Source organism: Juglans microcarpa x Juglans regia, chromosome 5S (assembly GCF_004785595.1).
Source record: "Juglans microcarpa x Juglans regia isolate MS1-56 chromosome 5S, Jm3101_v1.0, whole genome shotgun sequence".
NCBI classification, from domain to species: domain Eukaryota; kingdom Viridiplantae; phylum Streptophyta; class Magnoliopsida; order Fagales; family Juglandaceae; genus Juglans; species Juglans microcarpa x Juglans regia.
In genome coordinates this window covers 25,079,553-25,101,761 of record NC_054603.1, presented here as the reverse complement: position 1 = coordinate 25,101,761, position 22,209 = coordinate 25,079,553, and the positions used below count along the sequence as shown (strand labels likewise).

At 35.4% G+C, this 22,209-nt stretch overlaps 2 protein-coding genes and 1 non-coding gene across 3 annotated transcripts; 2 read left to right on the top strand and 1 right to left on the bottom strand.

The window, feature by feature from the left end:
* Window positions 1-2,346: 2,346 nt before the first annotated feature.
* Window positions 2,347-4,606, top strand: LOC121266759 (zinc finger protein 593). The gene is made up of 4 exons (XM_041170567.1): window positions 2,347-2,578; window positions 2,704-2,812; window positions 3,580-3,642; window positions 4,340-4,606. Exons 1-4 carry the CDS (start codon window positions 2,494-2,496, stop codon window positions 4,440-4,442), a joined length of 360 nt encoding a protein of 119 aa, XP_041026501.1. The 5' UTR covers window positions 2,347-2,493; the 3' UTR covers window positions 4,443-4,606.
* A 2,216-nt stretch (window positions 4,607-6,822) lies between these two features.
* On the bottom strand, window positions 6,823-10,910 carry LOC121266758 (4-coumarate--CoA ligase-like 7). Its single transcript, XM_041170566.1, has 7 exons — window positions 9,771-10,910; window positions 9,353-9,542; window positions 8,560-8,705; window positions 8,036-8,103; window positions 7,803-7,905; window positions 7,108-7,316; window positions 6,823-6,860 (listed from the first exon to the last, which is right to left on the bottom strand). Exons 1-6 carry the CDS (start codon window positions 10,782-10,784, stop codon window positions 7,203-7,205), a joined length of 1,635 nt encoding a protein of 544 aa, XP_041026500.1. The 5' UTR covers window positions 10,785-10,910; the 3' UTR covers window positions 6,823-6,860; window positions 7,108-7,202.
* Window positions 10,911-13,433: 2,523 nt separating this feature from the next.
* Window positions 13,434-13,523, top strand: LOC121268748. Its single transcript, XR_005941257.1, has one exon. It is a non-coding gene; the product is annotated as a small nucleolar RNA Z102/R77 (small nucleolar RNA).
* The last annotated feature ends 8,686 nt before the right edge of the window (window positions 13,524-22,209 follow it).

The following is a 22,209-nucleotide window of genomic DNA, read 5'->3' as shown; positions in this document are numbered from 1 at the left end:
ATTAATTACAAGTGTAAATCAACCTTTATATTATGAAAAATAGGGTTCTTCTCTCTCTCCCTTTGTTGTTTGACCTCATCTCTCAATCTCTTCTTTATTCTTTATCTTCTATTCCGTTGCCGCCCCAGCCTCGCACAGGCTGCAACGACACATCCGCTTCTATGGCCATGTGGGTGCAAGGGGTGAGGGGGCCAGCTACCCGTTTGCTAGAGGCGGGTACCAAGCTTAATGGAAAATGAATTTCGGGCACCTTACCTATTTGTCTATCAAGTACCAAGCATGTCTAGCTAGATTGTTAGCAACCTCATGCAACATACATCAAATTGTCTTCTTTAAATTTTTATTTTAAAAATACAAATCCAAATTGTCTTCTTTAAATTTATCCATACAATTTGTAGTTTGAGAAATAATTTATACACAATATTTTTTATAATATTTTACATAACTATATTTTAACATGAAGGGTATTTTTGTAAAATAATTTATAAAAGAAATGTCACTTTATAAAAGTACCATCATATTAAAATATTGTTATAAAATGTATTGTAAAATATGTTGTGTAGGTATTATTATTCTTATAGATTTTGTTGGATGAATAATCAGGTGAGAAAGTTTGATTTCTCTATGTTGTAAGTGTGGATGATATTAAAAGGTGTATGATTACAAATATTTTACAATTATTTTATAACTTTATAAAAAATATATTTTTTTAATTTAAACATATCACATCAAAAGTAAATTTTTATAAAAGATAATATTTTATTAGAAATTTTTTATAAGATTTTATTGGATATGTGCGCAAAAGGAGCAAGTTGCTTGGGACTTATTTTAGAGGTTAAAAAACTAAGCTGCCACGTCATGGGAGGTAAACGAGTTGTAGATGGGAGGGAAGGGTATCATTTTATAAGGGTAAGAGCATTGTCAGTGGCTTATATATCCTTATATTTGAGTAATATCTCTTCAAATTCATTTGTATTAGATTATACATCTTTAAATTTTTGCATAGCTATAAATAATATTTCTTTAGCTATGAACAATGTTTCTTTAAATTTGAAGAAATACAGTTCACTCTCTAAATATTATTTTTAATGTTTTTTCTCTCTCCCCTAGCAGTGTTCTGTTGGCTCTCTCTCGAACTTTGTCGCCAACGGAACTCTCTCAAACACTTTTTTCTCATTGCTCTCTCTTTCTTCAACAACGAAGGCACTAAGGAACAACTCTCGATTCTCTCTCTCTCTCTTTCTCTACACAAACATATTTGTATCTCTTCTCTGACATCAGGAAACAACTCTCGACTGATTTGTATCTCTTCACTCTTCGACAACGACGACCTGTGGACAATGCTCATCTCCTCTCTTCCACAACGACAACCTGTGAATAGATTTCCATCTCTTGGTTAGGTTTTACGGTTCCTTGCCTTGTGGATAGTGCTCATCAATGACAGCCTCTTCTCGTAGCCCGTACTCGATTTTCCGTTTCTTTTTTAAGTTTTGTTGATTTGGTTAGGTTTATATTTTGTGACTGTTTAGTGTTTGAATTAAAGATTGGAGTGTTTGAATTAAACGGATTTTTGGCAACAAATGGTATACGAAAAAGTCCCCTTGTTCTGTTTTCATTGTAGTCAATAGGGTCATTTAAAAAATTAATTGTAAGGTGATGAGAAAGGGGAAGAACATGGAAGTTTTAGAAGGGGATGGGGGAAAACATCATGGAGGGTGGGGAAGTTTGACAAAATTGAGAGCATCTATCTAAGCAAGGAATACTAAATACCATACCCAAAACTTTTGCCTTCTTTACCATGCATGAAAACTCAGATCCCATATTAAGTTGATTTTGATACATGAAATTTGTATTAAGTTGATAATATATAGAATTTGAGCACATGATACATGAGATTTATTTGCATTTGTATGGAATTTATTTTGGTTGGCAGTTGAATTTGTATGAAATTACATTGTATTAAGTTGTGAATCTATATGGGATTTATCTTGGCAAGAAGATTGAATTTGTATAGAATTTATTTTGGCTGACAGTTGAATTTGTATGGAAATAGGTAGCTTTTCGTGATTTTGGTTGGCAGTTGGATGATCTATTATTTTGGTTATATGCAGTTGGATGATATATTGATTTAGGAAAACAATATTAAATAAAATGATAAATAGTTTATTATTATTTAATTCAAAAGTATACAATGTGAGAATTTTTTTTATATGCAAAATCAACTTTCAAAAAATATGATTTTGCATAGCATAAACAACGGTCGATGCTCTGAAATATGCAGCTTCCCACGGGATTTTGGCCTAACTTGCACGATAAAATGCTAAACCGACGTCGGTTAACGACTCCACATAAATACAAAGAAACCATAGAGAAATTTCTCTATAATACTTTCCTCGAAATCTAGGGTTTTGCCCGAGACCAAGACCCAGAAACCTTAACTGCCCCCTTGAAGATTCCGAGGATCCGAACACCGCAACCCAATATCAGAGAGAAATGGGAGGGAAATGCCCACACAGACATGTGAAAAAGAGACGCTATTCTCACAAGACTGCTCGCCGCACCAAATTCCTCGTCAATGATATCCTTTTTTTTCCTCTCTCTTCCCCTTCAAAATTTTTCTGTCCTTTTCTCTTTTCTTATTCCGGAAACGTTGATTTCCTTTTTGATTTGAGTATATTTCGCTCCTTGACTGAAATTAGACACGGGACGATATGGTTTATGATGAGCTGAAGAAGTCCGACGAGGAAAGGAAGCCGTTGCCGGTTGATGAAGACTTGCCCGGAATGGGCCAGTATTATTGCATCCACTGCGAGTATGTCTTTTTTCTTTTTGTAATTGTTATTTCTTTTATCATTCAAAAAAAATTCTTCCTGTTGTTCGGTGATTTTTACAATCCTGTTATTTCATTTGCAAGAGAAAAACGTTAATCTAGAAAAACGTTAGTCTAAGTAGAACTCACACTTAAAAACCGGTTTTCAAGAAAGGGTGTCTAGGAGCTTATAATCCACCAATCAGTTTCATATTTAGTCGATGTGACATCATAACAACCGCGCCACAGCCGACATCCACGGCGGTCCTAGCGCTCACACAGGCTGGCTGTGCGCTAAATCTTTTCTAGCTCCAGATGAACATTGTCATGTTGGCATCACCCCCGTGCCGCACAATTGTAACCATGTCAACATGGACTGCATACGTGGGGTGGCTCTGGTATCATTTGTTATAAATCCACTAGGTAGAAATTAGTCTTAAAAATCGGCTTACAATAGAAGGGTGTCTAAGGGCTTAAAAACTACCAATCAATCTTATACTTAGTCGACGTGGGATCGTAACATTTTGTTACCTAGAAGTTAGCTTTCTTTGGCGTGGTTTGGTTTGGTTTGGTTTGCATGTTAACTGGTTTTGTTTGTTCAAATACGAACAAAGATCCATATTTTCAAATGTAACAGTGAGAACATATCACGGACTCGTTTGATGTTTTTCAGTGCCCCATTCTGTTAGGATGGATGGGTTATGGGTTTTCTTTATTCGTTCGATTGTTGAATTTTGTTTGTGTTCTGATATGTTTGTTCTTGAATGCAGCCGATACTTTGCGAATGTATCTGTGAGAGATGAGCATTTCAAGACAAAACGTCACAGGAAGCGGTAAGAAACTTCTTGCACCAAAATTTCCTGTGTTTTTTTCTGTGTGCTCAGAATGAAGACGTGTAATAGGTTCATTTGTCAATATTTTGCTCTATTTTTCTCCTATGCTCAAGTGTTACTCCAACTCTTGCTTTTTCTCAGCTCCAACTTTTACTTTTTTAGGCTTATATTAAAGAGCTACTTTGTTGCCATACTTGATAGTTTGTATCCAAGAGCTTAGGTTGCTTTCTTCCCTGAGAAAGTAGTTTGTTCCGTCCAATTTATATATTGATGCTAAGGGCTTAGCTTTTAGACTTGATTGCTACATTCTTGTTTGGTGGCACAGTTCTTTGAATTGCTGAAGCTAGTGATATTTTAATAATTGGGTGTGCTTCTTGGCCTCTTTTGTCCAAAAGCAGCTGGATGTTGTAATTTAAGCCAATGCATGTTTTTTTTTTTTGTCTTTTATGTATTTCAGGCCTATTAATCTTTGTTTTTGGTCATGCATTAACTCAAACCTTAAAGAGTCTTTTTCGTGAGGAAGATGCCTTCTGTTCAATTGGGGAATCGTTTTGTGATGTACTTTCATTTTCAGACTCACCCGATGTAGAAGCAATCTTCCTCTGCTTTATAATGACTTAAGACTGACTCTGTGTAGCTGTATATCCTATAATCACTGGAGTTGATATATCATCTCACATGGTTCTTGTTGATGCAGTGTTAAGCAGATGATGGGGCCTGCACCTCATACTCAGCTTGATGCTGACTTGGCATCCGGAATGGGTATGCCAGATAATGGTCCAAAGCTTATGTCTACATAGATTTGTATTTTTGATATAGCTGTTAGGTTATAAGTTTGAGTTCAAAACTTTTTATGTTGCAATAGTGGTATTTTTTGTTACACTTTCCAGTATCAACATGAATGTAACGATAATCAATTTTCCTTTCAATTTTTTTTAATGCCATATTGCATGTTATATCTGCATATTATGTAGTAGTTTATTTAAAATGATGCTTTGGGGATTTTTGCTGCTCTTGTTTTGTTACACATTAGTTGGAATCAATTGTGAGTTCGGTATTTGTGCTGATTATATTCTTTCAGTAACATCACTGATCTGGTTTTGGAATTTCTGTTTTTTTGCCCCTTTTGACTATGCCCCATATTTGTGATATTGATCATCATACTAGGTACATTAGATGATTGTTTTATGGTGTTTGGTCAGTTTTATATCTAAGAAACTGTAATACTATTATTCAAGTCGTATTTATGACTTGGGAATCATTAAAATGGTTGAAACTACAATCTGGCTCGTCTTAATTGTGCTATCTTTTTGTGGCATAATGTTTTTGTGGGTTATAACGATATTAAGAGATTCCAATCACAACGTTGGCTAGTCATTGTAAAGTGTAAACTTGTATATTGCTTAGGTGTCGTTACAGAAAATAAGAATTAACATTTATAATGTGTTGGGTTGGGAAATTAAAAAGGAAAAAAGAAAGGAAATGAATCGATGATTTGTTTCGAGCTTCAAAATTCTGATATACTCCAGTAGACTTTAAAAAATTATACTTCTCTAATCTTGTATGGGCCCAAGTTAGTCGTAAAAGCAACATCTATTTCTTGAAATCTCATAGGCTCCTTTTGGATTTTGAGCTCAACTGAGTTGAGTTCTTTATGAATAGTAATGAGTTAAGTAGTGGATGAAGTTATGTGGGATCTATATAAACTAAGTTTAAAGTGTGTTTAAATGTTAAGATGAGTTTAAGGCCTTGTTTGAATTCGAAGATGAGTTGTGAATAGTAGTGAGATTTATGAGTTAAAGTTGATGAATAGTAGTGAATAATAATGAGATGAGTTGAGATAGGTTGTGAATCCAAACCGGGCATACTTTTTAGGGAAAATTGAAAAAAGTTGTGGGTCTCACATATAAAGATGTTTTAAGTTAAAATAGGTTATGGGTTCTACGTGTAAGAAGGTTTTGAGTTGAGATGACTTTAGTAATTTAAAAGTTTGGTGTTTAGATGTTAGATTCAGCTTAAAGTTAGACTGAATTCAGCTGAGTTTATGAACTAAACGCAGTCTAACTATTAACTCAATTGCATCATCGATACATAGAAAGGGTTTTCATCTCTAGCAGAGACATTAATTAGTATACCAAAGTGGTTGTAAAAAGTAGTTGAATTTATCACTATCCTATAACAATAGTGTGATATTCGGCTAATAAGTATAGATGGTTTATGTGATTCTTTATTGTTAGGGAGGGAGAAGTTTTTACTTTTTATAATGATTTTAATAGAACTCTGATTATACCATTGACTAATTCTTTTAGAGTATGGTCCAAATGTGGTTCTAGTTGTTTTTGGAACTTTACAAATGGTATAGATCGTATTTTAACAAAATTTGTGAGACTTGAGTCATGCCACTTATAATACTTAAGAAAGGAGAATGTGATACCCTGTACTAATTAATGACTGAAAGTATGGAACTATTGTGCCACCTATGATATTTAAGGGAGGAAAATATGACATCTCATGCTAATTGATGAGTGTAGGTAAAGCTAATTGTACATGTGAGTAGTCATTTTGATGTAGCGCCCAGATGTGACTTGTCCATTCCCCTGAAGGGTTACAAATAGCTAAGATACTTTTCTTAAAATTTCAGACCTACTGCAAGGAAGTCCCTTAAAGGCCTAGCAGACACTAATGCTTGCAATTGAGTAAGAGAAATTTTATTTACCGTCCTTAAATTCAAATGTCTCCATTTGGAGATTGCATGTATAAGTCTTTCATTAAATAGAAAAAAAATATTATTTTGATAAGGATATTATTGTAATTTAAAAAAATTTAAAGATAAAATTAATTAGGCTTACAATGCAGTCCCTATTTAGAGATTGTATGTAGCATTGTTCATTGAGTAAACGCTGGGAAAAGATACATTGAGATGGATGTTGAGATAAGCTACGTTAAATTTTATGAATAGTAATATTTTGTAAGTTCCATTGAAATTGATTTAACTTTTTTAAGTTGAGATGAATTTTTTTTTTTAGGTTGAAATGTACGAAGTATGTTGAAATGAATTTTAACTTTTTTATGAAAAATTAAAAAAATAGTGAATCTTATTAATGATTAGTCTGAGATGAGTTGAGTCGGATCCAACAACCAAACACAGCTTAAGCACCACAACAAGAACCAACTAGATTAGAAAGAGATCGAGTTTATATCATTTGACGCTTGAAAATTTGAATGAGCTATGCTACAGTCACAAAAAAAGTAGCCCGAATAAGTGTCTCAAATAATGTATTTCACTTTTTCATTTTTCTTTTCTTTTCTTTTCTTTTTTTTTCATGTATTTTTTTAATCATCATAAACATTTTTTAAAAAAATAAAAAGTTCATAACATCATTAAAAAGCACTTCTTTAATCACTAAGTTCAAAAAAAAAAAAACCCATTCGGACACAAATTCGAGACTCGAAGCATTTCTGAATTTGAATATACTACCGAACCGAGTCACATATACCGATATGATCATAATTTAGAATCTGTTGGCAATTTTGTCATATATCTGTGTCAATATCATTCTCTATATCTTCGATCGGACTTTGTCTATGAGCACCCTCCTCAAAATCTTCCCCGACGCTGACTTTGGGACACTTTTTACAAAAGTTACCTTCCGTAATCTTTTAAATGGTGCGACCTGAGGAAGCCAAAGAAACTGATCAAATTTAGAGCAAATATATGCCTGAGCATCTTCATGAGCTCTTAATCTTGTGCATGCATATGCATAGGTGACAAAGATTTATCACCCTGCAACAACTGTACAGAGTTCATAATAACAGTCAAATACAATCATTTTTGCGTACTTCTCTACGCACTCTATTGATGTAATTGGCTAAAACAGTTATTTTATATTTAAAGAAAGTAACGCAGCCACTCATATTAGTAGAGTGCATAAAGAGTACGCAAAAGTGACGATACATAGAGTTTTTGTTTTAGTTAGCCACTAATGAGATAAGCAATTTCTGACTGGATTTGAGTCCTATTCTGCCATTACAGAAATTGATATATTCCCGAACGTTACTGACTTTTTTACTTGATGAAATCAACCAAACAACAAAGAAGTCGTTTTTTTCAGTTTTCCTAATTTCTTCTTTACAGTGAGATGCTTTTCAGACTCCCGTACCTGCTTTCCGATAAATTTCTGAACATCTTCTTCTGTCAACAAGCTGTTTGGAGAGCGGACAACATATGCAATTGGGACTTCACCAGATTTAGGGTCTGGAAATCTACAAGTTGAAATTCACATACAAATCTCATGCAATGTTTCAAATCAAAGGCAATTAAATAAATGGATCTGTATTAAATGCTAACAAAGCATGGAAAAAGTACTAAACACGTTTTTATTCTCCTACTTACGGGATCACAACGGCGTCTGATATTTCAGGGTGAGAAAGCAGCAAGCCTTCAATCTCTGCCGGTGACACCTAACAAACATCCATATACATATATAAGACTTTGTTTCTTACCACAATTAAATTTAATAGGATAAAGTGTGCCATTTAAGTTAACAACCAAAGGGTTTCCAAACTAATCAGATAAGAAAAATTATTAGTAGTGTAACATTGACAGCAAGATCGATCTGTGCTAATGCTGCAAATCAACTAATCTTGATCAGGCACTACTTAAAATACGTGACACCAGATCAAGAGCCACAATGATTAAGTTGATAAGCATATTTAATACGATATAAATATGATACCCCATATGATAAGGATAAGGGTAGGTGGTGTATGAGATCTCACATTGCTTAAAAATGAGATGTTTCTGCTCTTTATAAGGTTCCAATGGAGCTCTAATTGTATCATTGACTAGTCCTTTTAGAGTATAGATTATGTGGTTTGGATCTTCCATTGGGGCGTTACAATAAATGATTAAATTACCTGAAAAGCATCACACTTAATGAGATCTTTAATTCGATCTACCACAAATAATTGTCCCTCTTCATTAAAATATCCAAGATCTCCAGTGTGTAGCCATCCTTGCCCATCTATAGTTAGTTTTGTGGCTTCCGGATTGTTGAAATAACCTGAAAGGATATTCTGATATTGCATGAACCATGCTGGCAATATTTAATGTGCAAGACACAGAACTAAAACAAGTTATATAACTTAATAAGCAGGATCAAAGAAGTTGTCTCGGTTTGGTAGTAATAACACTGACCTTTCATCTAGAGTTAATTAGGATGTAAAGATAGGGTTCAATCACTTGAATCCTGCATTAAGATGGCTAGTCAAGTAACTCTAATCCATAGGTCTCAAGGTAAGTGTATAGAATCTGTGGTTAAACCCTGGTTTCACTTTAAATGACTAGGAAACATATGAAGTGCTATGCTCATAGCAGTGAACATACATACCCATTATGTAATCAGTCTGAGGCCAATAACGCTGAAAGGATAATATTTAAAACCACCTAATCTGGCAAATCACTTAGCGAATCCCATAATGAACCACTTGACTAATGTGTTTAATGCTGTCCTATCTTGAAAAGCCATTATGAGCAGGCTTTACCATTTTAACACCAGAAAAGGTGCCTAAATCAGTGGCATAACAGTCTGCTAGATGTTGCTTCCTTAGGGAAGAACAAATAGAGATGTAAGGAATCTTGGATTAGAAATGAGGATATACTCTGTCAGAAGGGATAAACCATATCAAAAATAGTTAACCAAAACTCAACCTTTCATCATATTAGGTCCTCGAAGCCATATTTCACCCAATTGATTAGGTGGAAGAGGCTTTAAAGTATCAGTGCTAATTATTTGGGATTCAACTCCCGGAGCAACTGTTCCCGCTGAACCAGAAAGGCCGGATTCTTCCCTTGGATTTTCCGATGAAATAAGTCCGCATAATTCTGTCATACCATATCCCTGCCAGAATAGGACATGATGCAATTCAAATCTAGATTAAGCTTTCTTACAAAAAAAAAAAAAAAAAAATTAAAGAGTACATAATTCAGAACTCTGCCAAAGACAACCTCAAAACAAGGCTGTGAAAAGTGTAAAACAATTGCTGCGAATGTATGCAAACACTGACAAAGATGATATCAAATTAAAGTTTTTGACTTGATAATATCTAGAACTTTACATCAAAGTTACCTGAGTAATTGCAGCGTGAGGGAGATTTTTCGCGCACTCCTCCATCACATCTATTCCCACAGGAGCCGCACCTGACCCAATCCGCTTCAATGATGACAAATCGAACTTCTGCAGCACAGCATTCCGCTTTGCCAGTAAAATCATCACCGGCGGAACAACGGACAGATAAGTCACCCTATACTTCTCGACCGCCCCCAACATCTTCTCAAATTCAAACTTTCCCATCGAAACCACTGTGTTCCCTCTCCGAAGCTGTGCATACGTGACAACCACGAGGCCAAACGCATGAAACATCGGCAGAAAACACAGAAACACGTTCTTTGGGTCGCCGTATCGGTCCTGATCGGCCGTCACCATTAGCGACGTTGCGATGAAGTTCTGATGCGTTAGAATCACTCCCTTGCTTGTCCCGGTCGTGCCGGATGAATACAGAAGGACTGCTATATCGCTCTGCGTGACATTTGTAGCCGGAAAATCACAAGCTCGAGTAGATTTTATCAACTCAGTGTAATACCAAATTTTTGAAGTAGTCATATTCGTAATACTAGTGGAATTTGAGGAAGGTATGATTATCGATGGCAAATTGAATTTTTCGATTTTGTGCCATAGTTCAGGAACGGTGATGATGAGCTTGGGGTCACAATCTGTGACTTGCTTTGAGAGTTCCGCAACAGTGTAAGAAGGATTACAGGTTGAAGCGATAGCACCGAGAGCGACTATCGCGAGGAAGCAAACAGGGAAGTCGATTGAGTTGGGGGCGACGACGAGGACGACGTCATTTTTGCGGATGTTGAGCCCGAGCAAAGCATGGGCGAGCTTGGAGACATGGAGTTTGAGCTGGTGGAATGTCATTGACTTACCATTATCAGCGTCGATGAGAGCGAGGCTGTGTGGGAAAGAGGAGTTGTTTTGGAAGAGGAAGGAGGTGAGGGAGAGGTTGGGATTGGTGGGGAAGTCGATGGGCGGTCGTGGAGATGAGTAGGTTTGGGTCTTTGGATCGTAGGATTTTGTCATGGTTGTTTGTTTGAGTGAGAGAGTGGGAAATGTCGGGCGTTTGTTTCGCGAGAAAGTTTGGATTTAAACGTAGAAAAATAAGCGAGGCGACGAAGAAACGAAAAGGTTGACGCCGGCAGTGACCTTTCCCTGCTTAAGAACAAAATAAAAAACAGTGGCAAGGCCAGCGGTAATTAGATAATCATATCATTATTTTGTTGTATTTGAGCTTCTCTTTTAATGTTGACTAGTGAGGCATGCAAAGCATGTGCTTTATCTCTTATCAAGTGGTGAAAATTTGTATTCGTTAATTGTGTTCGTATTATGTCAAGTCATAGATATTTGATTGTATGTGTCAATTTGAAAATGATTCGTTAAGTTAAACAGGTGAGGCATTCCAATCCTAATATGATTTATTTAAATAACAGATTGTATTGTGTCATTTTTTTTACTTGTTTAATAATTAATTAAAAATATTTCGGCAAAATATGACTAATTTCAACCCATTTCATTTAAATGAATTGAACTAACCCGCATAACCCATTTAACCTGATTAACATAATTTCAAATAAAATTTAAAATCTATATTTATTAGTAATCACAATATCTTTTAAAAAAAATAAGATTAACTATATTAAAAGCAATATTACAAATTCAACAATAATAAATATGAGCATAGGTTCAGAATTTCAATCTTAATAATAAAAACATAAGCATATTGAGAAATATCATTATTACAATTCAATAATAATAAAATTTTAATTTTGAAATAAAATATAAATGAGTCATTACAGGTTGACCTGTTATTGATAATTTATTAATCGTGTCCTAATGGGTCAACTCGTTTTTACCCGAATCCATTTATATCAAATCCAAACCTGTTAATTTCATATCATATTAATGTTGGATTCACAAGTCGTATCACATATTGACTCTCATACTCTAATGCAAAGATTTGGATGATTTTATTTTAAATATAGCTTTTCCATTGGACAACATATAAATAACAATTAATGGATACTTAAATATATATTCCTTAATCTACCATATAAATCTTTAAATGGATACCTATAAATCTTCTAAATTTGCTATGTAAGAGGACAACAATGAATAAATCGCTCAATTTTAACAACTAAATCATAAATAATAAATAAATAAATAAAATACAAGGCAATGACATTGTTCTCCACATACTTCAAATGGATTGAATCGCAAGTTGATAATGATCAAGTGCTCAAAGGAGAGTGGCAATTTTCGCCAAGCTTTGTATCGTATCCTACAATCATAAAAGGCGTTTAGAAGTTCTGACAAAGGAGTAAGGCAAATCATAGCCATATATTTACGTCATTTTGTCTAAAAAATGAATGTATTGTATTAGTCAAATGCATAATTTTATGATTTTGAGTATGGGTGAAAAATTTTCAGTTCAGACCGAAAAACTCACTGCACCGGATAGAACTAAACTCACCCCTACTCGGTCTCGATCTCGGTCTCGGTCTATGTTATCTCCAAAATTCGGTTTTCGATCCAATTCTAGTGTGTGGATTTTTTTTTTTACCAAACTGGATCGAAACCGGCCGAATCACTTATATATAAATTTTTTAAATATTTTTTAAAATATATAATATATTATTTTATATAGTAATTGAATAGGTTAATTATGTAGTCTATCACTATTGACATATAAAATATAAAATAATATATGCTATCAATTAACTAATATATCACATGATAAATCATATGATAATATATATTATTACATTTAAATACATACTCTACTATCTACACCTAATTAAAGTAATTATGTATTTTTTTAAGATGCTTAAGTTGCAAGTAAGCATGAATAATTTATGAACAATTAAATTATTTAATATCATTACCATATATAAAATATTAGAATTTTAATATAGACCATTATAAATATTAAAGTACTAAGTTAGTAACTATTAATATCATAAATATAATTATACTTAATTATTTTTTTAATGAGTTAATTACATAATCCATGTCAAAGAGCTTACTTAATTTTAATTTTAATATTTATATTAATTTATTTAACAAAAAAAGAAAAGAGAAAAAAAAATGATCAATTTTAGATCATATGGATTGAATTGGACCGACCGGACCGATAGCTAACGGTACAGTCCAATCCTTAGGAGTAATCGGTCCAATCCGGTTCGAAAAAAAAGGGTGGGCCAAAATTTTCGAGCCAATCCCCACCTGATTAGACCGATTACACCCCAAATTTTGAGTTACAATAATTTACTCTCACTTGGCCTAGTACTATTCATAGACCAAATGAATATTTTATTAAAAAAATACTATTTCCCTCGTATTTCTCTGGTATTGCCCGAAGCTCTCTCCTCTTCCTGTCCCTAGTTCTCATCTTCCCTTGAGTAGAGGATCTCAGCTTGTCGCGCGTCGTCCCTATAAATTACAGATTCGGACTCCTACAATAATCTTCTACAATAAAATACAAATCTCTCTATAAATACCCCTCTCTAGGGTAACGATTTCCTATAAATTACAGATTTGGACTCATACAATAATCTCCTACAATAAATTACATCAATATTCTCCTACAAATCTCCCTATAAATAACCCCATCTTTAGGGTAATGTTTTTATTATAAAGTGTGTTTTTCTTTATTTTCGATCTGGTGGTGTTGTAGAATGACATGATGAATAGAAGATGTTTCCCTATCGGCTTGATTGTCGTGATGATGGCCGCCTCCCTAAGTATTAGTTCTATCTTTTATATCACTATCCTAATGTTCATCAGTATGTTATCAAGAAAACAAAGTTCTAGTTTTTAACGTTGTTGTTGTGCTAATTATTGTTTGTTAGAGTGATTTGGTCGTTCTGAAATAGATCTTAACTCGTGGTATATATGACCCATTGGTATGTTACCGAAATGGAAGCTAGTTGTATTTTTCTGTCTTTTTACTTATCAATAACTGAATTGTGAATTCACTTGGATACTAGAAAATTTGTATTGCTAGAATTTTAATTTTAGCAGGTCTTGTAAATTTGTAATGCACGACCCATGCACATTTTTCTCTCATCTTTTTTTTTTCCTAAGCATATAAACTTGGTTTCCTAAATTTGTAATATCACTACAAGAAAACTGCTTATTTGCGACCAGTTATTTTTAGCGAAATGACTATTTTCAACTAAAATGAGTCTGTTTTCGTCGCAAAAATTAGTCACAAATATATGTTTTTCTTGTAGTGTATACTTGCTCCCTTATGCCCTCTTATATTATATTGACAGAATCACCATTGCACAAAATCAGGACAATCAACACCAAATCAACATCATCTTGATTTTAGGAAATTAGTTATAAAATTGCATTTGTAACATATTTTCATACTAGATTAGTTTCCATAGATAACCTAGGCCTTGTATCTATTTATTTGATTATTCTTCCATTGTAGAAATTAAGTTTCAGAAATACAAAGATTGAATTCTTAACATGGTATCAGCCTAAACCAGTCCTCTTTCTCATGCCCAAATGGCCTCATCCTCTTCAAACCCTCCTCCCTCCTCATATCTTCTCCACCCTTCAGACTCACCTAGCCTTATCCTTGCATTTGACCCTCTTACATGGGACAATTTTCCCAAATGGCAAAAAGCCATGACCCGTGCCCTTAACGCCAAAAACAAACTCAGTTTTGTCGATGGCACCCTCTCTCCACCCGAATCCACATCTACAGACTATACCCAATGGAACCAAACCAAAAATATGGTTCTTACCTGGCTTCTTAATTCCATTAGTCCATCCATTGCCAATTCTCTTCAATTTCATACCGATCCCCGAGAGGTGTGGCTTGATCTTTAGTCACAAATTTTCCACGGCAACAACGCCAGCATTTACCAGCTCAAACGAGAATTCGCTTCCCTGCAACAACAAACCCACTCTGTCCATGAATATTACAACCAAATCAGACAATTCTGGGATGAACTCAGTCATCTAAAGAAAAGCAACGACCTCAAAGAGTTGCAACAACAAGCTAAAGATGAAAGAGTTTACCAATTTTTGCTTGGCCTCACTGATTCTTTTTCCCAACTCAGAACCCAAATCCTAGCTATGGAAACCCTATCCTCTATCACAAAATTTTTTTCTATTTTGTTTCAAGAAGAGTAGCAGCGCCTCCTCCAACTGCGGCCACCACCATCAAATGCTCCGATCCTTGCTGCCCAGTCCACTGGCTCCATGAAAGGCCCTTTACGATGCACCGAGTGAGGCAGAAATGGACATTCCCGCAACCGATGTTGGCGCATAATCGGCTATCCCGCAAGCTGCGAACCGCGCAACCGACAACAACCCTCTCTTCTCGGCAAACCTCACACTGAGTTGCCGCTGATGGCTCACCAAGCTTCCTCCTTTGATCTCTCGTCGCCTGTCCCTAGTCTCTCACTCGATCTCTACCAAAAATTACTCGATCTGCTCAGCCCGAAAACACCATCGACTAATTTTGTGGGTAACGTTTCTTCCCCTTTTTCCTCTACTAGCTGCCGATTATGGGTGGTTGATAGTGGGGCAAGCCATCACATGTGTTATGATCGGACCTTGTTCAGGCAGCTCACCCCACCTCCTCATATGCAGCATGTTAGTTTACCCACTGGTCAGACTCTCCAAATAGAAGGAATCGACACTTGTACCATGGCCGAATCCCTAGTTTTATACAATGTCTATTTTGTCCTTCAATTTACTTTTAATCTCTTTTTTGTCCCTCAGCTTACCACTAATAATTCTTGCCTTGTTTATTTTTCCTCTGCTAATTTCTTTTTCCAGGACCGACACTATACGAGGATGATTGGAGTGAGTGAGCTTTGCAATGGACTTTATATGTACCGGTCCGAACCCATTACGACTCTTTCTACTCAAATCACTGCCAATAAGATCCTATGGCACCAACGCCTAGGTCACCCTTTCTGTTTCAATATTCCTAGTCTTTTTAATAATAATCCTTGTATTATTTCTGATTGTGATGTCTGTGCTTGCTCTAAACACACTCGATTTCCTTTTCTTTTGCATGCTAATAAAAGTACTTTTGCGTTTAATTGCATTTTTTGTGATCTATGGGGTGGTTATCATACTTCTTCAATTTCTGGTGCTCATTATTTTCTTACAATTGTTAATTATTTTTCTCGTACTACTTGGATATATCTCATGCGACATAAATCTGAAGCTTATACTCATCTCATGCATATTTTTTGCACTTATCCAAAATCAGTTCAACACCATGATTAAAATAATAAGAATTGATAATGGACAAGAATTTATTTCCCACAAATTTCAAAATTATCTTCATGATCACGGCATCATTCATTAATGTACTTGTGTTGAAACTCTACAACAAAACGGTGTTGCGGAGCATAAACATCGACACCTCTTGAATGTCGCTCGTAGCCTCCGATTTCAAGCACACTTACCTCTAAAATTTTGGAATGATTGTGTTCTTACCGCTGCTTATCTCATTAATCACACCCCGAGTCGCATTCTCCAAAATAAATCTCTTTTTGAACTCATTTTTTACACTCCACCACACTACGCTCACTTACGCGTGTTCGGGTGTCTTGCTTATGCTCAAACCCTCCATGCTTCTTGCGATAAATTTTCTCCACGTGCCTCTAAATGTATCTTTCTCGGCTATCCTGGTACTCACAAGGCATAGAAACTCTACAATCTCGACACTCAAGTAGTCTTCTATTCACGTGATGTCACTTTTCATGAACAAATATTTCCATTTTAGGATACCCCTGTTCTCACAGATACATCTCTCCTATTATTCCTTTCCCTGTTCCTGAACCCATATTACCATCATCTCCTCCTCCTACCTCCACTATCATTCCCGACCCAACCCCTCCACCACATTCTCTCTCTCTTCGTCCTCATCGCACCACTACTCGCTCAGCATATCTTCATGATTATGTTTGCCGAACCATACACATGGAGCCCACTGCATCCTCACCGGCTACTTCACCCTCAGGTTCTGCTCACCCTTTATCTGCTTTTCTTTGTTATTCTCATTTTTCACCTTCTCATCTTAATTTTTTAACTGCCCTCACCACTTCTGTTGAACCCTCCTGTTATTCTATTGTTGTTCGCCATCCTCATTGGCGTGAAGCCATGTCTACTGAACTTCGTGCTCTTGAAGAAAATTCTACTTGGACTCCTGAGCCCCTCCCTCCTGGTAAGATATCTATTGGCTGTAAATGGGTTTTCAAAATTAAACTCAAGGCTGTCGGTTCTATCGAGAGGTACAAAACTCGACTAGTTGCCAAGGGCTACACTCAGGTTGAAGGCCTTGACTTTCATGAGACATTTGTTCCAGTTGCCAAAATGACCATGGTCCGCTGCTTATTGGCAGTCGCTGCTACCAAAAATTGGATTATTCATCAATTCGACATCAACAATGCTTTTCTGCATGGCGATCTTGATGAAGAAGTCTACATGAGCCCACCACTTGGATATTTCCCTAAGGGGGAGACTCGTGTATGTCGGCTCAGAAAATCCCTCTATGGCCTCGAGCAAGCCATCCGCAATTGGTTTTTTAAACTAACAACTATGCTTCTTGATGCAGATTTTCATCAATCTCAGACAGATCATTCTTTTTTCACTCTTGTCACCCAGACCATAATCACCATTATTCTTGTTTATGTTGATGACATCTTGGTTGCTGGCAATGACATATCTCAGATCGAAGTTTTCAAGAGCATTCTATCCATCCATATTAAAACAAAAGATCTCGATCCTCTCAAATATTTCCTTGGCCTCAAAGTTGCTCGTTCTCAGATAGACATCTTTCTCAATCAAAGCAAATATGTCCTTGATATTCTCTCTGATAGTGGCCAACTTAGTGCTCAGATTACTCGTTTTCCTATAGAACAAAATTTGAAACTCACAGATCGTGAAGGCACTCTTCTCATCGACCCTTGCGCCTATCGCTGACTCGTTGGGTGCCTCATTTATCAGATTATCACTCGTCCTGATATTGTCTTTGCAGTGAATATTCTCAGTTAGTTCATGCATGCTCCTCGTGTTCCTCACATGCAAGCTGCCACCCGTGTTCTCTGCTACATCAAAGGCAGTCCAGGACAAGGCGTCTTTTTCTCTTCCTCTAGCACTTTGCATGTTACCCGCTTACACGGATTTAGATTGGGCCAGTTGTCCTACCACTCGTCGATCCACTACAGACTACTTCATTCAGCTTGGTACCAGTCCTATCTCTTGGCACACAAAAAAACAGACGACAGTGACTCGTTCCTCTGCTGAAGCTGAATATCATGCCATGGCTGTCACCACTTGCGAACTCACATGGTTAAAACTGCTCCTCACTGATCTTAGTGTTCCTAATTCTGAGCCCATCAGCCTATATTGTGACAATCAATCTGCTCTCCACATCTCTCACAATCCTGTATTTCATGAGCGCACCAAATACATTGAGATTAACTGTCACATTGTTCGTGACAAAAATCCATTCAGAACTCCTTACTGCTATTCACACTTCCTCACATGAGCAAATTGCCGATATTTTTACTAAAGCATTAGGACATGAGCTCTTCCATCATTTTTTGTGCAAGTTGGGTATTACGGACCTCCATGCACCAACTTGAAAGGGAGTATTGACAGAATCACCATTGCACAAAATCAGGACAATCAACACCAAATCAGCATCATCTTGATTTTAGGAAATTAGTCATAAAATTATATTTGTAACATATTTTCATACTTGATCAGTTTCCATAGATAGCCTAGACCTTGTATCTATTTATTTGATTATTCTTCTATTATAAAAATTAAGTTTCACAAATACGAAGATTGAATTCTTAACATATTGATTGCTTTTGCACCGAATGATTTGTCAAACTTTGATTGTTGCTCATTGGTTTTTTAGGACAGTTTTATGTCACTTTCCAAATTATCAGGGTAAAGTAGATAATTGAGGAGATTGAAAAGGAAGAAGCAGCTTTACGGGAAAAACTCTACTCTGCAGACAGAAAATTTGCTGAATACTATAATGTCCTTGAATAAGCAATTTATTTAACAATTGACTAATTCTTTTTTCCTTCACCCTCTTTTTTATTTGGAAGACATTATTTGTGATGATATTCGTATCTTCTTTTTTCTTTTCTTTTTTTGGCACAACTAGGTCTTAGAGCAGATACTTGGGGTTCTTATTAAGCTTGTTAAAGATTTGAAGTTGCAACATCAACACAAATATGTAAGAATTTTGTTGCTATCTTCAATGTATACAGTGAGTTGAAATGAAACAAATTGAAATAAAAGTTAAATGTTAAATAAAATAGTTAGAATATTATTTTTTAATATTATTATTATTTTAAAATTTACAAAAATTAAATTATTTTTTATATTTTATATAAAAATTTTAAAAAATTATAATAACGAGACAATATAAGATAAAATATTTCTTACATCCAAACTGAGCCTGCGTTACAATTTTTAGGTCCTACGAGTTTTTTTTTTTTTTCCGAAAAAAAAATCAAAGAACGTGCATCTTTCTTAATTTTTTATTTTTTTAACAACTGAAAACAAAAAGCAGTACAATTTAAAAATTATTGATGAAAGAATAAAAAGAAGTAATCAATGATTTCAAGGAAATCATGGAACTGCTCGCATCATCTTACGCTAGTTTGATAGCGACTGATATTGCTCCATTAGGGTCTATATGATCATGACATCTTACTATTATAATTACCCCATCTATCTCTCTCTCTCTCTCTCTCTCTCTCTCACACACAAGAAATTTATCTCCGTTTCTGCCTTGTCATCGTATTTGTTTTTAATTGGGTATCATTCCCATCATCAAATTACTAGTGAAAATTGTGTTAAAACCTCTCAAGACCTACATTGACAAAAGGTTTAAAGGAGAGGAATGTTTTTTAAGAATCTTCTTTTGTCTCGAAAAAATTATTTTCTTGTCCACTTTAAATAATTCTTAATTGAATTTTTTTTTTCTTAATTTTGTTACAAAACAAAAGTATAAAAATCAAAATAACTTTCATAAAATCTAATACAATTTTTACGTTCACATTTAAAATATTATTTAAACAAACTTTACCTTTTATCATTGAAAAATCCAATAAATACCCAATCTTGAAGACTTTTATCTAAAACAAACTCTTATACAATATCAAATATAAAATAAATTTCAATATTTTTTGTACAAATTTTAAAAATTAAAAATATTACCAATTATCGAAACTGCCAAAACACCCCATTAAAGAAGAAGAAGAAGAAGATATTGTATAGGTAGGGCGAATGTGTCATCCTCATATTGATCTTATAATAACCATTGGGGGGAGCTTCCCACTGGACCAAAGTTGTAGAGTCTGTCGATGGGATATCAAGGCTCTTATGATGCAGCAACCTTAATTCCTCCAATTTTTGTGTGGTCTGTTTCATTAATGAGTTAGGACTAATGAATTCTTGTTGAAAGACAACCTCATTTCTTCTCTTCCAAATTCTCTAAGCCACCATAGCCATCTCTGCCAATACCTCCTCATCCAATTCATCAAGCATTTTGACCATAAGCTCTTTAAAAGTCTATTGCCTAATGCTTCTCTTTTGTAGCTGGACAGAACATTAGCTTGGTACATCTCTCATAGATTCACATTCCCATAAAGCGTGTTCAACACTTTCTTCATACTAAAAATAAATAGGGCAGCTAGAGTCTGTTACAACCTTCTTGTTAAGCAAATTAGCATTTGTAGGCAGTTCATGATTACAAGCTTTCCACAATAAAAGCTTCTCAGCATTAAGAACTGGCAACTTCCACAATCTACTCCATCTTTCCTTCTGTCCAACAGGGTTAGAGGGTTGGCCCTGAGCTCTCTGTTGGTTCTCGAATTGCAAGTGGTAAGCACTTCTCACACAGAAGATGCCATTTGTTGTACACCTCCAAGAAGTCCTTTTAGAACTGTTGGAAAGACTAAAAGGATTTTGACTAATAGTGGCAACTTCTTTTTCAAAGAAGGTTTCATTGATTAGCTCCATCCTCCATGAACTTGTAACTGGATCAATAAGAGCATCCACAGTTACCTCTGATTCAAGATTTTTCACTGGACTTTGAACTTTAAAGAATGTTGGGCATAGCAACCACTTGTCATACCATATTTTAGTACTGCAGCCATTCCCAATACACCAAAATAAACCCTCATCAAATCAAGGCCTAGCAGTCATAATACTTCTCCAAATGGGAGAAGAGTTTTGTTAAGACCAGCCTTTAAGAAATTACCATCAAGAAAGTACTTTGTTGAGAGGACCTTTGCAACTAGAGAAGAAGGGTTATGAATCAGCCTTCATCCTTGTTTGGCTAGCATAACTTGATTAAACTACTCAAGATCTCTAAATCCAGGCCCACCACTTACTTTAGCTTGTCTCATATTTCCCCAAGAACACCAATGAATCCTCTTTTCTTCATCTTTCTGACCCCACCAATATTGTTGCATTAATCTATTGAATACTCCCATGTTGTATGTTGGGATGGCTTGGATAATAGCCTTGATGAGAATTTCTTTTCCAGCTTGGGAAGTCATGGAATAGAGGATATTGACTACTATAGTGTCATACATGACATTATCTGTGATGTCCCCAAATTTCGCTTGGGATTTGAAGGAACTTGAAGCGTCGAGACATGCAACACAAGGTTACCTATCCCCGTTCATGACAATTAAGGATGCAATGCACCTAACATATATCTAACAGTATGTAATATTTGTAAATGATAACTTTTTTCTTGAGCAATACTGTGCACCAAACTAAAGATACCTCAAATACTTAAAAAACATAATCCATAAATATTAAAGTGATAGACCTTCTTGAGTACATCATGAGTCCAAAAGGTATATAATCATAAGAGTACTAGAGACCGAGCTCTATAAATTCAAGTAGGAACTAAAGCAACTACTAGGATAATCCATTAAGTAGCTCGCGCAACTCAGTCAATGATGCCATAATACTAACGATAAATTGGAGCATCGAGGCTATGAGCTCCGCATTGTGCCGTTGCCATCTAATCGTCCATCTCCAGTCAGTCGACCTCTGGTGCTCCTCCTAATCATGACATGGTCTACCATTCCAGGGGGAATGGTAGTTGGGACTACTACGATGAGATTTTATTATAAATTTCAGCTTTAACATATAGGTCAAATATGCATGCATGATAGTAAAAGCATGAATGCATACATGATCATAAATAAGCTTGGCGTGACTTGACATATAGCACGGCATGAACTGAACATGAAACTCGACATGACATGAACTAACATGAGAAGAATTGAATTGACATGAACTTAAACATGACATAAAGCTAAACGTGAGCTGAAAAAGAAAGAGCATGTCATGAAACTGATCGTGAAATAACATGAACTCAACTAAACTAAACGTGAAATTGATCGCGAAACTTAAATGAACTGAC

Coding starts and splice junctions, on each gene's coding strand:
- LOC121266759 (XM_041170567.1), top strand. CDS start 2,494: ATGGGAGGGAAATGCCCACACAGACATGTGAAAAAGAGACGCTATTCT. Junction 2,579..2,703: donor CACCAAATTCCTCGTCAATG/ATATCCTTTTTT, acceptor GAAATTAGACAC/GGGACGATATGGTTTATGAT. Junction 3,643..4,339: donor ACAAAACGTCACAGGAAGCG/GTAAGAAACTTC, acceptor TTGTTGATGCAG/TGTTAAGCAGATGATGGGGC.
- LOC121266758 (XM_041170566.1), bottom strand. CDS start 10,784: ATGACAAAATCCTACGATCCAAAGACCCAAACCTACTCATCTCCACGA. Junction 8,706..9,352: donor AGGACCTAATATGATGAAAG/GTTGAGTTTTGG, acceptor ATATCCTTTCAG/GTTATTTCAACAATCCGGAA. Junction 7,906..8,035: donor TCAGACGCCGTTGTGATCCC/GTAAGTAGGAGA, acceptor TTCAACTTGTAG/ATTTCCAGACCCTAAATCTG.